Here is an 18,238-nt window from a genome sequence, read left to right as displayed (position 1 = left end):
GGCCACAATGAAAATCACAAAAACTTACAGTGGCATCCAGATATATCATCGTAAAATCATAAATTTTGCTGTTCTCTTCGCAAGTGTTTACAATTTCACAATGAACTCCAGATATTGGTGTTGGTATTGTCCAAGGCCAAGTGTTCTCTTTATGTTGGAGACTACAGGTGCTGGAATCTGAAGCTAAACACTTCCTCACAACTTGAAGCAGGCTGACATTTCAGGTGTCCTGCAACGCAAGGCCTCATCTTGAGAGCTGATGCAGTGAACAGGATGGCATCTTTATAGGAGTTTCCCCCCCCCCCATCCCTTTTTGTTTCCCTTTCCCTACTCACACACTCTCCTACCTATTCTCATTCCCCCCCCCCCCCCTCTTTGGTTCTAACCCATCTCCCCACTGCATTCTTCCATGATACCACCCCTCCTCCAGCCCTCCCACTTTGGTTCTATCTCTTCTCTCTTTGTACCACCATTCTCACCTTATGTACTTGCCAGATTCCAGTACTGACAGCCTTTGTCTTCCACTCACCCACTTCACTCTGTACAATCATCTTCCTCCTTATCAATCTTATGCCCATGTCTGTCATGTTTCACCACAATTCCATGTGCCCCCTCTCCTACCATTTCCACCCTGCCCTCTTAAAACCGCTTCTCCACAATATCTCCCCAATCCAAACAAAAGGGCTTTGGCTGCAATTGTCACCCTTTCAGTTTTCAGCCTCTATCCTCGAAGACCCCCACCACCCAGGCCAGGCCCGTTTCACTCTGCTACTATTGGGGGGGAGCCTAAAGACGAGCACTCAACAGCACAAGGACAGATTCTTCCCCGCTCTCCTCAAATTCCTGAATAATCAATGAATCCAAGACCCTGCCTTACTTTTTGTGCACCACTATTTTTTTTTCTAGTGAGGTTGTAAGATGGTGATGATGTGAACGTTTGCTCTATGACGCTGCCACAAAACACCAAATTTCATGACTTGTTCATGACAATAAATTCTGATTCTAAGTGATCAACACCTCTCTCACTTCTTTCACTGATTCAGTCTGATGACCCATTCTTGAAAACGTTCCTCTGATAAACAAGCAAAATGACTTGAGCTTGTGTAGACTGTAGGACTAAGAGCAGAATGAGTCCATTCAGTACATCGTTTGCTCCACCATTCAAATGACGACTGATGTACTTTTACCTTTTCTTTTCACACCCATTCTCCACCTTCTCCCCGTAACCTTTGCCATAACTAATCAATAATCTTTCAATGTCTGCTTTAAATCTACCCAAATGACTTGGTCTGCAGAGCCATCTGTAGCAATGAATTCCACTGAATCATCACCCTCTGACTGAAGAAACCTAATCCCTGTTCTAAAAAGACATCCTCTTATTCAGGTGCTCTTACTCTGGTCCATTCTCTGCCCTCTGGTCTGTTACTCTCCCATTTCTAGAAACAGTTTCTCCACATCCACTCTATCTAGCCCTTTCAATACAGTGTTTTATTGAGTTTTCTTCCCCCTTATCCCTATAAACTCCAAGTCCAGATGCTGAGCTATCAAACACTGCTCGTATGTTAACCTTCTTATCCCTGGGATGATTCCTGTAAAACTCCTCTGGGGCACTCTCCAATGACAGCACATCCTTCCTGAGATGTGGGGCACAAAATTGCTCACAATCGTCCAAATGTGATCTGACCAGTGCTTTGTAAAGCCTTTGTAGTTTCATTTTTGCTTTTCTATTCTAGCCCTCTCAATGAATTCTAACATTGCAAGTATCCTCCTTACTATTAACTCAACCTGCACGTAAACCTTTTGAGAATCCTGCCAAGTGAAGTCAATTCGGACATCTGGTTTCTGAATTCTCCCCCACCCCCCATTTAGAAAATAATCTACTTTATTCCTTCTTTTAAAGTACATGACCATACACTTCCCAATGCCATCTGCCACTTCTTTGTCCATTCTGTCAACCTATCCTAGTTCTTCTGCAGACTGCCTACTTCCTTAGTATTACCTACCCACTCCTCCACCTATATTCTTACCATCTGCAAACATGGCCATAAAGCTATCAATTCCAACATGCAAATCATTTACGTACAACGTGGAAAGTAGCAGACCTAGCACAGACCCTGGCGGAATACCTCTAGTCATCATCAACCAGAAAAGGCCTCCTGTAATCCACTCTTTGACTTGTGCCAGTTATCCCCAATCTTCTCTCCATGCTGGTACTTTTCCTGTAATACCATGGGATCCTATCTTGTTTAACAGTCCCATGTCAAAGGCCTTCTGAAAATGCATGTGAGCAACCTGTACTCCTTTGTCTGTCCTACGTGCTAATTCTTCAAAGAACTCCAAAGGATTTGTCGGGCATCATCTCCCCTGAAGGAAACCATGTGCTTCCAAGCATTCGAAACCTCATCCTTAATAATGGACTCTAAAATTTTGCCAACCACTGAAATTAGGCTCACTGGCCTACAATTTCCTGTCTTTTGTCTCTCTCCCTTCTTAAAACAGTGTAGTAACATTTACAATTCTCCTGTCGTCTGGAACCACTCTTGACTGAAAAATCACTGTTAATGCAGACAGTCTCTTCAGCTACCTCTTTTGGGCTCTTAGGTATAGTCCATCTGGATGAAGTGATTTATCCACCTTCAGCCTCCCAAGCACCTTCTCCTTAGTAATAGTGACAACACTCACTTCTGACCCCTGACACTCTTGAATTTCTGGTATGTCATGTTTCTGACTCAGCCATTCTTCTTCATGGGTTAATATTGCAAGCAAATTAGATGATTGTTCCAGTTGCATTGCCTTGGCAGATGGTAAGCATTATTGAACCTTGTTATTTAGGTTTTTTTTTGATATTTAATGATCCTCTAACTTTACAGGCTGTTAAATGATGCGCTTCATGACCCATATTTTGGGCTGCGATATGAGCTCCTTTTGGGTGCCCTACTTTGTGTCTGTGGGAAGGGCTTGAGACAAGAGTTTGAAATGCAGACCAGACTTGTATGGAAACTGGCAGTGGTTGCAGAGAAAGTTCGTCAAGCCAGTGGATCAGCAAGGCAGGTATGGCATCAAAGTGAATAGATTCACAGCACTACATGTCTCTGCACGCTTGAGTATCGAACTGATCAAGGTTTGATAAACATAAAGTATGAGTTGGCAACAGCTTTAACTGTAGATCCACTTTGTTTTTTCAACCAGTCATGTGCTCTGCCTGTTTTCCCTTTCTCCCCTTTGTTTAATCTCTCATCCATATAGAATGACATCAGATTATTTTTTTTCAAAGAACATTCCTCTCCTGTACTTGTATACCAGCATATACTCTGCAAGCCTGAGTAGATGTGCTGTTTTTTTTTCGAAAGTGAAATGTCAGATTGCTCCCTATCTTAAAATTTAGGTAATTGAGCAATTGAAGCTTGATCTACTCTTGGAAGGTTTGCTTATATGTTTAACTGTTGAGTGCTGTTGTTCTATTTCTTCTCCATTTGTTACAATATTTTCTTCCTACTGCCTTAAGGACCTTGCGAACCCATGCTACGGTTCAGTGCTGGATGAACTCAGCAGGTGATGCAGCATCCACGATGGGAAGTGGATAATCATTGCCCATCCCTCCCCTTCCCCCACCTCTGGCCCAATGGCATTTTCTGCTGCAAACATAGGAGATGTATCACCTGTATGAGGCCTCTCCCAAGTTCCTCCCACATTGCCCTCTCACCTCCATCCAGGGATGGAAGTCTTTCCAAGTGAGGTAGAGTTTAATATGTGCCTCCTCCAATCGGAGTCCTCGATGAAACCAAGTGTGGACTAGACAACATCTTAAGCACTGTGTCTTAACACATCAGCTGAAGCTTCTGATTGCTACCAATTTTAAATCCTCCTACTATTCCCACACCAACCTGTTTGTCCCTCATTGCCAGAGTGAGGCCGCACAGCGCCTTATATTTTGCTTGGGTGGTTTACAAACCAACGACATTGAACTCTCCAAGTAACCTGCTCTCCTTCAGTCCTTTTCTCTCTCCTCTTCATTCTCCCAGGTCCTCCAGTTTATTTTCCTAACCCCACCTTCTCCACCATCCAAACACACATCCTCTCCTCCATTTCTCCCATCTGTCCTCCATCCCTCCCTGATACAAGTTCACCCAATCTCCTTCCTTCGGCAGCTGTCTCCACTTTCACTCTCTCTGTCTCTCAACTCTACCCCACCCCCACCTCCTCCTATATGGTTCCATCTGCTTGTCATCCTTCACCCCTTCTCAGCCCAAGATCACCTGCTGACCCCTTCCCTTTCTCTCTTTAACTCTGCCCTTCTTCCCTCTCCTTTCTCACTGCTGAAGCTGGTTTTTGACTCGATGTCAATAGTCTATTTCCCTCCAGTGATGCTGCCTGATCTGCTAAATTCCTCAGCAATGCTTTTTTTTGCTTTGGATTCCAGCATCCGCAGTCTCTTCTGTCCAAAATACAAAATGGTTGGCTTTTATCTATTGTCATGCATTATGAGCTTCACCATCCAGTGGGGGGGGGGGGAGCATTTTATCTTAGCCAAATGCACTTGTACTTTGATTTGCATTAAGACTGTAAAATAAATAGACCCTGTCTGCATCGAGAGCCTCCTTTTTAGTTTTGCTTATCCTTGTACTTATCATCTGTACATTGCAATGTAAAGGACACTATTTTACCTGCTAAGTTTCTCCAGCACTGTGTGTGTTTTACCTATACCTTTGCCTTGCTTCTAGAAATCAATACCATTGTTAAATTTGACAGATATTTAGCAAAGCTAATTTACTTGTAAAATGCAAGTGTTGATATATATAGGCAAAATCTACACTGGATCCTACGTTTTGGCTAACAAACAAAGCAAAATATCTTGCTGCTTGTAGTTGATGTAAAATTTCTAAACCAATAATGGTATTATATTGTAAACACGTAGGGTAATATGAACGAGTAAGGGTAGAATAACTTTACAATGTGGCTAAAATACCAGTGTTGTTGTTTTCTCTTAAAAGGCTGTCCTTCAGGAAGGCCTGGAGCGTGTGCAGGCATTCTTCGAAAATAAGTGTCGTTTGCCCCTCAATCCAAGCCTAGTAGCAAAAGAACTAAATGTTAAGGTATCTTAAACCTCATCAAAACTTGGTTAAAATGCAGATTAAACATTGACTTATCTCCTTGTTATGGGCCATCTTTTATTTTGGTAAACCATTCCAAAAATGCCTATTTATTTTGTATTTTTTGTTACTACTATATGCGATTACAATGCGCTGTGTATGTGTGTGCACTTGTGGTTCAGAACAAGGCTGTTTTGACTGATTGTATATGTACAATCTTTGTGAGGTTTTTCAGTTGGTTGTTTTTCCAGACTCTTTTGCGTAGTCTTCCAAAGGCGCTATTTGCCTTGGCGAGTCTGTTGTCTATCTCGTTGTCGATCCTTGCATCTGATGAAATGGTGCAGCTGAGATAGGTAAACTGGTTGACCGTTTTGAGTTTTGTGTGCCCGATGGAGATGTGGGGGGGCTGGTAGTCATGGTGGGGAGCCGGCCGATGGAAAACCTCACAAAGATAAGCGTATACAGAGCCGTTGTCATACCCACACTCCTGTTCGGCTCCGAATCATGGGTCCTCTACCGGCATCACCTACGGCTCCTAGAACGCTTCCACCAGCGTTGTCTCCGCTCCATCCTCAACATTCATTGAGTGCTTTCATCCCTAACGTCGAAGTACTCGAGACGGCAGAGGTCGACAGCATCGAGTCCACGCTGCTGAAGATCCAGCTGCGCTGGGTGGGTCACGTCTCCAGAATGGAGGACCATCGCCTTCCCAAGATCGTGTTATATGGCGAGCTCTCCACTGGCCACCGTGACAGAGGTGCACCAAAGAAAAGGTACAAAGACTGCCTAAAGAAATCTCTTGGTGCCTGCCACATTGACCACCGCCAGTGGGCTGATATCGCCGCAAACCGTGCATCTTGGCGCCTCACAGTTCGGCGGGCAGCAACCTCCTTTGAAGAAGACCGCAGAGCCCACCTCACTGACAAAAGGCAAAGGAGGAAAAACCCAACACCCAACCCCAACCAACCAATTTTCCCCTGCAACCGTGTCTGCCTGTCCCGCATCGGACTTGTCAGCCACAAACGAGCCTGCAGCTGACGTGGACATTTACCCCCTCCATAAATCTTCGTCTGTGAAGCCAAGCCAAAGAGAGAGATATGTACAATCAGATGATAACGAACTCAAATTTCATTACCTCCTCTGGTACCTAATTATTCAGTGGCTCTAATTGGAATTCTTTAGATTTTTGATCTTGGTAGTTTTAGAATGTTTTTTGTTGCTTTCAACTTTCAAATTGGGCTAGGATATGGGCATTTTGATTTGCATGATGAATTCTCTCAAGCAAATGTTGTACTTCTACACCTGTAAAAGTAGAATTTCTAAAATTGTGTATTTTTTTTCTTAATTTACCACAATAAAAGTTCATTTTAATGCAGACATACTGCAGAGTTAATAGATACTTTAGGGATAATTGTGCCAAAGTGCATCTCACTGGAAATCCTACATTCAAACCACATGCCCCCTTGGGGATCTTGCTGATCAGCAAAGTAGTGCAATGCACACAAATATATTTTTGTTTGCAACTAGTGGTTTTTTTTTACAATCGAAACTTGAACTGCATATTGGGCCCGATCATGCTTTATCTGGGCTGCTCTTCACTCTCCCCCACCCTCAAGCTACTCATGTCGCCATGCTTTCTGCAATGGCAATTAGTGGTGGGACCTGAGGTCCCCTTTCTGGACAGTCAAATAACTTTTTTTTAACCCTTTGCTGCTGTCAAGTCCAACTGCTGAGTGGAAGGTCAGTGTGCCAGCATGTGACCAGACTTCTGAATTACATTGCGCAGTTGCAGAAATCATGAAAGCATTGACCCATGCAGTTAACTTTCATTTTTCAAAAAACTGTCACTGGCGATCAGACTGATCTTGCTCATCAATCAGCATCAACTGTATTTAGTTCTCATTCCGGAGATCTTATGTGTATCATGCTACAGTTTATTTTTTTATAATTTTCATACATTCCAGAAAATTTATCCCCCACATTCCCTCCACCATAAACTCAGCACATCAGATTTCTTCGACTCATTTGGGGGTTGGTTTGTGTTTAGCAAAATGCTGAAATTTCGACCTCTGATACTTACAATTATTAGCGCAACTTCCTCTTTTCTAGTTATATATGTCTCCTGTTTGTTCATAGGCTTGCTCGTTCTTCAACTCCAATGCAGTTCCTCTGAAGCTAACTCTGGTGAATGCTGATCCACTGGGGGATGAAATCAATGTTATGTTTAAGGTATGTTAACGTTTGTAGTCAAACCTAAACATACCAAATTTGTGAGTGAAGGACAGAGAAGGTTAAGTAATTTTAGTTCAGATGTCCAAGTCAGCTATGGTCTTGCTCTTTCACCCTTTACTTGATCAAGCATTATTTTTCTTTCCCAACCCTTTTGAACTTTAACTATTGCTTCCACATTTTACGTTCTATATCTTGCTGACGTTTCTTCCTAACCTTCGAGTGTAAAAGGCAATTTCCATAAGAATTAGTTTAATTCACAGTTTGGCGGGCAGCAACCTCCTTTGAAGAAGACCGCAGAGCCCACCTCACTGACAAAAGGCAAAGGAGGAAAAACCCAACACCCAACCCCAACCAACCAATTTTCCCCTGCAACCGCTGCAATCGTGTCTGCCTGTCCCGCATCGGACTTGTCAGCCACAAACGAGCCTGCAGCTGACGTGGACTTTTTTTACCCCCTCCATAAATCTTCGTCCGCGAAGCCAAGCCAAAGAGTTTAATAGATTCTACACCATCAGATAATTGGGGTGAAATTTATGAATATGTTAGATGATATGCCATGTTCACAAACCAGCTTTCCAATAAGATCTGTGCAGCTGTTTGACAGTCATTGGAAAATGTTTTTTTTTACAACTTGCATTGACAATATTTCTTCTTGATCACAGATTGGGGAAGATTTGCGGCAAGACATGCTGGCACTGCAGATGATCAAGATTATGGACAAAATCTGGCTTCAGGAGGGATTGGACTTGCGCATGGTCATCTTCAAATGCCTTTCCACAGGAAAGGATAGAGGTGTGTTAGATTTAGATGTGTGCAAGTCTTAAAACTGCATATTTTTGCAACAAATTGTACACATCTTCTCTGCACTTAATTACAACCGATAATCATGTAAATGTTTTGCCCTTGCACGGTTGATGGTGGGGGGGAAATAAAAGATAAAATTTGCCCAAATTTAAATCCTAGTTAAATAGTTTGGCAAAAAATAAAAACACAGATCTTGTATGTAAATTCTGTTGCCATGTCCATTGTTCACCAATCTACTGGCAGAAATACAGATTTTTTTGGTCAGGTTTGTTGCTTTCAGATCTCCTGCCCCCAGCTACCACCACGAAGGCCACTGATTCGTGGAAACTTGTTGCCTTCTGTAAGCTGCTCAAGATGAGGCCAGATATTGAAATTATTAAATGAAAATCGATTGTGACAGAAGTTAAATGATGAAAGAATAATGGAGGAGTCACGTGATGGAGTAGTGGCCGGACGGTGAACTCCAGCCCTCTCCAGAAAAGTCAGAAAAAACAAAGCAAAACACAAAGGCACAGAAATAAAAATCAAAGTAAAGTGAATATAAAGGTGGAAAGAAGATGGCGACGAAAAAAGAAAAGTCGAAACCAACGATAAGAAGAGAGGAAGAGAAGACAACGGAAGATGAAGGAAAAGGCCTTACCTGTTCGAAGAGGCCCGCGGTGGAGAGAGAAACCTGCTCCCTCAGGTCGGTAGAAAGTGGACTACAAAAATGGCTCGCTGAGCCGAGTAAAAGTGCGCAACCGCGCATGCGCATGAAAAAAAACACACCGACGGGAGGGGTGACCAGCTGGGGAGTCGATCTCCACAGCCGGCAACGACAGCTGCAGAACACCTGCAGCAAGAGGAGAACACAGAAGACAATGAAAACAAGAAAGAAGAGAAGAAAAGGGCAACAAAGAAACAGCAGATGGCCAACCCAGAGGAAGAAGAGGAAGAGGAAGAGTACAGTGAAATAGAAGAAGAAGGGAAAGGCAAGATAAAGGATATACTTTCTCTTATTAAAGAATATATGGAGTCATTTAAAGAATGGCAAGCGCAAGAATTTAATGATTTAAGAAGAAGAATAAACAATACAGAAGAGAAAATGAATAAAATAGATATGACCTTATCAGAAGTGGGAAAAAGAATGGACAAGGTGCAAGAACGAGAAGCAGCAGTAGAAATGGAGGTAGAGGACTTAAAAAAGAAATTAGAGGAATCTAATAAAAAAGTTAAAGAGACACAAGAACTGTTAGCTCAGAAAATAGATATAATGGAAAATTATAACAGAAGAAATTACATAAAGATAGTGGGCCTTAAGGAAGATGAAGAAGGCAAGAATATGAGAGTTTATAAAAGATTGGATCCCTAGGATCCTAGGATGTCCAGAACTACAGCAAGAAATGGAAATAGAAAGGGCACATAGAGCATTGACCTTTAAACCACAATCACAACAAAAGCCAAGATCTGTTTTAGTAAAATTCCTAAGATATACTACAAGAGAAAAGGTACTGGAGAAAACAATGGAAAAAGTAAGAGAGGACAATAAGCCACTGGAGTACAAAGGGCAAAAAATCTTCATTTATCCAGATATAAGTTTTGAACTCCTGAAGAAGAGAAAGGAGTTCAATACAGCAAAGGCGATTTTATGGAAGAAAGGGTATAAATTTATACTAAAGCATCCAGCGGTATTGAAAATATTTATTCCAGGACAACAAAACAGACTATTCTCAGATCCAGAGGAAGCACGAAAATTTGCAGAACAATTACTAAATAGACTGAGAGATGAAGACGTGTAACGAGAGTACAAAAGACTGCAAACTAAAAAGACATAAGTTTTGAACTCCTGAAGAGGAGGAGGGAGTTCAAAACATCGAAAACGATCTTATGGAAAAAAAACTATTCTCAGATCCAGAGGAAGCAAGGAAATCTGCAGAACAACTACAAAACAAACAGAGAGATGAAGACATGTCTTTCTGTCTTTGGCTTGGCTTCGCGGACGAAGATTTATGGAGGGGGTAAAAAGTCCACGTCAGCTGCAGGCTCGTTTGTGGCTGACAAGTCCGATGCGGGACAGGCAGACACGGTTGCAGCGGTTGCAGGAGAAAATTGGTTGGTTGGGGTTGGGTGTTGGGTTTTTCCTCCTTTGCCTTTTGTCAGTGAGGTGGGCTCTGCGGTCTTCTTCAAAGGAGGTTGCTGCCCGCCAAACTGTGAGGCGCCAAGATGCACAGTTTGAAGCGTTATCAGCCCACTGGCGGTGGTCAATGTGGCAGTAAATGACCACGATTTATATGTATGTGGGTAAAGAGGTATATGTGTGTATATGTATAATGTGCATACATGAATGTAACTGTATTTAGAGGAAAATATAAATAGTATAGACAAGAATTAATAAGGGAAGGAAAAGGAATAGAGGGAATAAGGAGGGAATTAAAAGAGTGACCTTTGTCACATATGAAAAGTGAAATCTTTTCTGGGGGGTGCTGGGTGGGGGGGTGTTACGGTCACTGCAAAATCAGCTGACGCTTGCGAGTGAATTCGCAAATCCAAATGGAGAGGGGAGATGTGGTTGTCCGACAAGGGATAAAGGACAACTCAGGAGGGGAAGGGGGGATTGGGGCTAAAGAAGTTTTAAATAGGAGAATAAAGAAAATGTTTGATGTTTTAGGAATGTTGTCTTATAAAGGATTCAAAACAAGAAAACAGAAATGGATAAGAAGGAAAAGTAATGATGGAGAAACGGAAAGGGAAGATAAACAAAGTATAAAATGGCTATGTTGAACTATATGACTTTAAATATTAATGGAATACATAACCAAATTAAAAGGAAGAAACTGCTAAATTTACTGAAAAAAGAAAAAAATGATATAGCATTTGTGCAAGAAACACATTTAACTGAATTAGAGCATAAGAAATTAAAGAGAGATTGGGTAGGACACGTAACAGCAGCATCGTATAATTCAAAAGCAAGAGGAGTAGCTATATTAATTAGTAAAAATGTGCCATTTAAAATAGAAGAGGAAATAATAGATCCAGCAGGGAGATATGTAATGATAAAATGTCAGATATATTCGGAGTTTTGGAATCTATTCAATGTATATTCACCTAACGAAGAAGATCAAAAGTTTATGCAAGATATCTTTTTGAAGATAGCAGATACGCAAGGGAACATATTTATAGGAGGGGATTTCAACCTGAATTTGGATTCAAATATGGACAAAACTGGGAAAAAAAATTAACAGAAAGAACAAAGTAACCAAATTTATAATTAAATCGATGGAAGAAATGCAACTTTTGGATATATGGAGGAAACAACACCCAAAGGAAAAGGAATATTCATATTACTCGGCTAGACATAAAACATTCTCAAGAATAGACCTATTTTTGTTATCAGCTCGTATGCAAGATAGAGTAAAAAAAACAGAATATAAAGCTAGAATACTATCGGACCATTCACCCTTAATATTGACAGTAAAGTTAGAGGACATCCCTCCAAGAATGTATAGATGGAGATTAAACCCCATGTTACTTAAAAGGCAGGATTTTAGAGAATTTATTGAAAAACAAATTAAAATGTATTTTGAAATAATTACGGAATCAGTGGAAGAAAAGTTTATACTATGGGATGCAATGAAAGCATTCATTAGAGGGCAAATAATAAGTTATGTAACTAAGATGAAGAAGGACTATAATCAGGAAACAGAGCAGTTGGAAAGGGAAATAGTAAATATAGAAAAAGAATTAGTAATGAAGGAAGATATTACTAAAAGAAGAGAATTGGCGGATAAAAAAATAAAATATGAAACACTACAAACATATAAGGTGGAGAAAAATATAATGAAGACAAAACAGAAATATTATGAACTAGGTGAAAAAACGCACAAAATCCTAGCATGGCAGCTTAAGACAGAACAAGCTAAGAAAATGGTATTGGCATCAAGGAAAAAAGACAAACAAATTACATATAATCCAAAAGAAATTAAGGAAAACTTTAGAGAATTCTATGAACAATTATACCGAACTGAAAACGAAGGGAAAGAAGGGAAAATAGATGAATTTCTGACTAAAATTGAACTACCAAAACTACAAATAGAGGAACAAAATAAATTAACAGAGCCATTTGGAATAGTAGAAATACAAGAGATAATAAAAAAAAATTACCAAATAATGAAAGAATAATGGAGGAAAAGCAGCTTTAGCTTCAAATGTTTAGCATATTTATATAGATGCAAACAGAACTGTTCATGATCCAGTTCAGAGCAAGATAGAATAATTAAAGGAATTAGATCAGATGGGTTGAAGTATTGTTTCTCACTCGGATGTTATTCTCCCCTCTAGGAATGGTTGAACTTGTTCCATCGTCAGAAACTCTTAGAAAAATCCAAGTTGAGTACGGAGTAACTGGATCCTTTAAGGATAAACCACTAGCTGATTGGCTTAGGAAATACAATCCCACAGAAGAAGAATATGAGAAGGTGCGATGCTGCTTGCAGGAGTGGGGAGGGATATTTTTTCAACATGTGTGCACTGCTCAGAATCCTAGTAGGAAGTTCCTCAGTAAAAGAGGACTTGCTTTAGCTCCAGTTCTGGAGAGCCATGTCTTGCAACATCACATCACATGGATTTGAAGTGATATTTAGGGCCCAAGATAATGAAGTCCAAAACAATTGGAGACCAGGGTTTGCTGCACAGGCTTGGTGTGTGCACACGTGCATGGAGACAAAAAACATGCCCTGCATTTGCGCAGATGCACACATTCACTCCGTCTCACTTGCATTCTCCCTTCCAAATAGGCAAGTAACCGGGCAAGATTCCAAAAATGTTATTTTAATTGTTCGACCTGCAGGCATCTGAAAACTTCATCTACTCATGTGCGGGATGCTGCGTCGCTACCTACGTGCTGGGGATATGTGATCGCCACAATGACAACATCATGCTCAGGTCGACCGGCCACATGTTCCATATAGATTTTGGGAAATTTCTTGGACATGCACAGATGTTTGGAAGTTTTAAAAGGTACTCTTCCTCAGAATTTTAATCTGGGCGGCACGGTTAGCGCAATACCTTTATCTCGCCAGCGATCGGGACCAGACCAAGGTTTGAGTCCCACACTGTCTATAAGGAGTTTGTACCTTCTTCCCATGTCTGTGTGGGTTTTCTCCAGGGGCTCCGGTTTCCCCACCGTTCAAAATGTACCAGGGATGTAGGTTAATGGGGTGTAATTTGGGCACTATGGACTCGTGCTGAAATGGCCTGTTAATGTGCTGTACATCTAAATATATGAACTCCAATCAGTAATTTTTTTCATCTGTTCATTACCTCTAGACTTGGCTATTACCATGCACTGCTAGCTCTTCTGCTTCCCTTTACTCTTTTTAAAACTGTGTCATCCGAAATTCTCCATATCATAGTTCCATTATCTATCTAGCAACTCTATAGTTGCATTATAATTTTACAAAGATTTAAAAACAAGGAGCTAAAGACTAAAATGAGATGTGCAGGGAAATTGCATCATGGAATACTCTGGGTTTTTTCCTTTTGACTGGGAATGTAACCTGTTCATGGATCATGCTTATTTCCACTAAAATATTTTGTATGGTGTGAAACAGTGGGGAGGGAATCTAACGAGAGGCCACAAGTTGAAATTTGAAAGATTACGATAAATATTATACCCGAGAGAAGTTAATAAAGCAATCACATGGTTCATAATGAGTCTTTTGTTTTAAATTTTGAGTATTGGCTGTTTAAATTTAATTTTTTTTTTAAACAGTTTGGAATTTTGATGACAGAGTGGCTGCTTGTTTTGGATTCGAACTAATTTTGTCTCCCAATTCGAAAAACCTGTGGTTTGGTGTGTCAGCTAAAGAAGCTGGTACAATGACTGAAAGTGGGTGGGGATAGGGAAACATATCAGTTGGTTCCCACTCCTTGATCCGCAGCAGTGTTTATTGTTGGAATGTGCACTTGTGCTCAGGTTAAAGCAAGATCTTGTTTTAGAGTTGTATTGTGCAATGAAGCAGCAAAGGAAAAAGTATAAGGATTGTATTAGTTTGTGAATAAAACAGTCTTCTTTCTCCTTCAGAGATCGAGCTCCTTTTGTGCTGACGTCTGACATGGCTTATGTAATTAATGGTGGAGAGAAGCCAACCAGCCGATTTCAGTTATTTGTGGACTTGTGCTGTCAGTCGTATAATCTTCTCCGCAAGCATGCCAACCACTTCCTGAATCTCCTGTCATTGGTAATGCATACTCTGAATGATTTGGCCATCTGTCTTTGCTCAGGCAGGACTTTGGGAAAATGAAGTAGCCATTGCAATTAAATGATGCAAGTTGCAGGGGGAGCATAGCACAGTCTCTTCAACAGACCATGCCATGTTTTGGCTCCAGACTGCGTGTCAATGCACACAAGCCATTGTTTCTTAATGGGACCTAGCCATAAATAAGTTAAAATATCGAGCACTGCATTAACCTTTTGAGGATCGAGTAACTGTATTTGTTTTTGTAAGAACAAAACAGTAAATATTACTTTTTTAATTGGAAAAATACATCTCTCTGTTTTACTCTTCTATTTTGACAATTTGCTCCACATTCTTTTTCTTTGTTTTTGTGTGTCTGTGATACCATGATTCCACACTTTAAATACAGATCACTTCTGTATTGAACATCTGGTTTTTTTTTAAAGTCTTTCCACTGGTGTTTATCATGTTTTAACTTTGTTTTTCCAGATGCTCTCTTCAGGATTACCTGAACTCACCAACATGCAGGATCTGAAATATGTCCAAGATGCTCTGCAGCCCCAGACCAGTGATGCTGAAGCCACCATCTTTTTCACCAGGTAAAGTGACTACTCAAACTCTCCAAACTAAAACAAAATGAAGGTGAAGAGACCATGTAAGGTCTTGCTCCTCTGCTAAAGTACTAAATTGCACTTGGAGGAGTAATCCTCCAGCAGATCACATCCTGGAATTGTGGAGTTCAATAATCCTGGAGTACGCTGAGCACCAAAGATTTGTCCAAGGTGCGGTAAAACCTTTGGTGTTCAGATAGATGCCAGATAAATGTATTTTCCAGTTGCTTGAGACTTAGTCTTACAATGCCAATACAGCTGCACTCAGAATAAAGTGTTTTTAAAAAAAAACAAAATACTTTTTTTGTACTGACATTGAACAAACTTCACTTACGTGAATATATAAACCTTTAAGCATTTTACTTTATTTTCAGCCACATTCTTTGAAAACGTTTAACCATCACTGCACCTGCAGGTTCCTCCCCCTCCACAGAACTGCCTGAAAGATAACCAATAACATTTAAACTCTTCACCCTTTTCTACCCCCCCCCCCCTTCCAATACCCCAAGTTTACAGATAAAGCCTCTGAACAGGGTGACTCTTAGTAAACACGGATAAGCAGACACTTAAAGAGAGTCACCCCAAATGTGAGGGGCATTAACCAGTTCTTCATCCTGGGTGACACCATTGCTTTTCACCAACTTGATTCAAACAGCTGCTATGAGCAAAGCACAACCAAGCCACTCCACGAGCTGAATATTTGCTCTCATCTTCACCAAAGATTTATGTGTTAATTCAGAGAACATATTCTTTTACAATGTAAAACTTACATATTTTTACCTATTATTTAAATTTTTTAAATTAATTTTCCTCATTTTTTTGCTGGTTGCTTGAGGCTTCCAGTTGCTTGAATTTCGAATACCAGGGGTTTTACTGTATTCTGAGTAATTGAAACAAATGCAATATAATTTTTGGGTTTTTTTTTAATCTTTTTTCCCTTCAGGTTGATAGAATCCAGTTTGGGCAGCATGGCCACCAAGTTTAACTTCCTCATACACAACCTGGCCCAGCTGCGGTTTTCAGGGTTACCATCCAATGAGCAAGCCATCCTTTCGTTCTCTCCTAAAACCTATTCTCTGAAACAAGATGGGCGAATCAAAGAAGTGACTGTTTACACCTATCAGAAGAGGTACAACCCTGACAAATATTATGTAAGTACAAGGCAGCTGAGATGCTGTATATTCTACAAATGCACACAACTGCCTCACCCTCAAGTCAGCCCCCAATGGGCTTCTGTCATTCAAATAGCAGCTTTTATCTTGAGAGTGATGGAAGCAAGGGGGAGGGGGGGTATGCATGTGACTTCCCATACAGCTCTGGATGTGATGCTGTATTAGGGACATCAGGAAAAGAAATTTTTTTTGGTGAGGGAAACTGTAGATTCCTTTGGGCTGTGCACATCCAAGAACATTTAAAGATGAGCTTTTGTCATTTCAGTCAAGACCTTTGGAAAGGAAAACTCTTCTGTGCAAAAAGTATGGTAAGCAGTTCTGAGTGTTTGCACAGAAAATGGGGTGGGCAAAGGAGTTACACAATTAGCTGAGTGGACCACAGCACTACAATGAGGTTTCAAATAAATGTAATAATTTTCACTAGAATTGTGATTTGCAACCAGCAGAGATATGGTTGGAAAGCAATTCATTTCCTTAAAGCCCACCTAGAATGAATAATATCTTGGCCTCAGAAATTGCTACATTGATGTATTGAAGTCTGGGGTTCTGATTTTCAGTAGATCTGCTGTGTCCAGCAATGTCAAATCATAGATTGTTTTTATTGTGAAATCATGATTTTCTTTAAGACATTTGGCCCAATGTTTCACAGCAGATTATATTCAAGATGCAAGAAATATTATTGCCATATTGTTTTAAACAAAAGAAGCACTTGAATTTCCAGTTGGATTCTTCTGACAAAACTGCATCATGAGATGTTTAATTGACAGCACGTGTAACAGAGGGGCGAAAATAAAACTTTGGGAATGTGCTGACCTGATTGGAGAGCAGGGAAACTGCTACCAATTGAGCTGCAAAATGTTTCCCAATCAAAGTAAGATGAAGATTGAATTGGGCTTGAGTTCCCATTTGCATTTAACAGACTTGCCAGTAGAATTGCAATCAAGTGACTATTGATCAGAGTTTAGGTTTAGACCTTTGTTGTCTTAACTTGATTAATGAGGTCTTCTTATTTGGCCAGAACCTGTAAGTCTACACCTAGAAGCTATTATAACAGTACTGTTTGTTGTTGAGTCTATCAAAAGATGGCTAATTTCTATCACTCTTCCTGCCCAGATATATGTGGTAAGAATATTGCGGGAAGGACAGATTGCTCCATTGTTCATCTTCAGAACATTTGATGAATTCCAAGAGCTCCATAACAAACTGGGTATCCTCTTCCCACTGTGGAAGCTTCCAGGGTAGGTGTTGAAAATGCAGGAGAAAAATTTTAAGTGATGAACTTTTTTTGTTGATGGGAATTTAAACTAAAGCCTTTGTTTTTCCAGCTTCCCCAGCAAAGTGGTCCTTGGCCGAACACACATTAAGGATGTCGCTTCCAAACGGAAGGTGGAGCTGAACAATTATGTGCAGTGTCTGATGAATGGCTCAACTGAAGTAGCTGAGGTAAGAGTTGAAATGAATTGGGATTAAAAATTAAGACTCTTTAACACCTGATTGGATATGCTTGAGGATTCTTGGGTGCATTAGCCTTATAATTTTAAAAGAAAATCAGTAATGGTATCTTTTCATTCGTGCTCTAACACGCACTATTATTCACTAGATAAAGCTTTCAAACTGAACTACAAAAAAAATATTTTTGTTTACATTTTTCAGTGTGATCTCGTCTACACATTTTTCCACCCACTAGGTCGGGATGAAAAGGCTGAAGGAATAGATGGAATTGTCAAGCCCTCAGGTATTGCAAATGAAATTTTGTTTGCCTGGCAAATACTGTTTTGCAGTGAACTTGTGATGCCATCAATTCATATTTGTTGATCCAATATTTAGCCACTGAAAATTTAACATGTTGAGGCATGCTATTAGAAAAATTCCGTACAAGTTGTTACCATGTTTACTAACATGTTATAACCTGTTAGACAGTTTGGTGTTTCTCAAAATCCAATTTGCAGTCTTGATTTGTGCGAAAAGATGCAGGTGTGCAAGTTTCTCGTGAGTGGAACTTCTGATCAAGCTGCCAATCCTGGATCAGTTGTTAAGATTGCTATCAGACTTGTCTGCTAAAATTGTCAGAAACTGCTTCAGTCAGCAGTTTGTGGTCATGTGGCTGCTTCATT

The 18,238-nt window shown here is 40.4% G+C and overlaps 1 protein-coding gene across 9 annotated transcripts in view; it reads left to right on the top strand.

Annotated features, from left to right (window-relative positions):
- The window catches only part of pik3c2a (phosphatidylinositol-4-phosphate 3-kinase, catalytic subunit type 2 alpha), a 161,849-nt gene that overhangs the window by 136,356 nt on the left and 7,255 nt on the right, over window positions 1-18,238 (top strand). For 8 of the 9 annotated variants that reach the window (XM_069898227.1, XM_069898189.1, XM_069898184.1 and 5 more), the window contains 12 exons: window positions 2,871-3,051; window positions 4,992-5,093; window positions 7,227-7,319; window positions 7,985-8,114; window positions 12,444-12,580; window positions 12,952-13,121; window positions 14,188-14,344; window positions 14,831-14,940; window positions 15,896-16,103; window positions 17,238-17,362; window positions 17,450-17,567; window positions 17,778-17,859. In XM_069898227.1, the coding sequence (XP_069754328.1) occupies window positions 2,871-3,051; window positions 4,992-5,093; window positions 7,227-7,319; window positions 7,985-8,114; window positions 12,444-12,580; window positions 12,952-13,121; window positions 14,188-14,344; window positions 14,831-14,940; window positions 15,896-16,103; window positions 17,238-17,362; window positions 17,450-17,567; window positions 17,778-17,859 (1,613 nt within the window). The remainder of the gene's footprint in view (window positions 1-2,870; window positions 3,052-4,991; window positions 5,094-7,226; window positions 7,320-7,984; window positions 8,115-12,443; window positions 12,581-12,951; window positions 13,122-14,187; window positions 14,345-14,830; window positions 14,941-15,895; window positions 16,104-17,237; window positions 17,363-17,449; window positions 17,568-17,777; window positions 17,860-18,238) is intronic. The other variant, XM_069898234.1, reaches the window with a different exon arrangement.

This window comes from Narcine bancroftii, chromosome 1 (genome assembly GCF_036971445.1).
Source record: "Narcine bancroftii isolate sNarBan1 chromosome 1, sNarBan1.hap1, whole genome shotgun sequence".
Lineage (NCBI taxonomy): Eukaryota > Metazoa > Chordata > Chondrichthyes > Torpediniformes > Narcinidae > Narcine > Narcine bancroftii.
The sequence above is the reverse complement of the archived record's forward strand: the minus strand, read 5'-3'. Positions and strand labels throughout refer to the sequence as shown.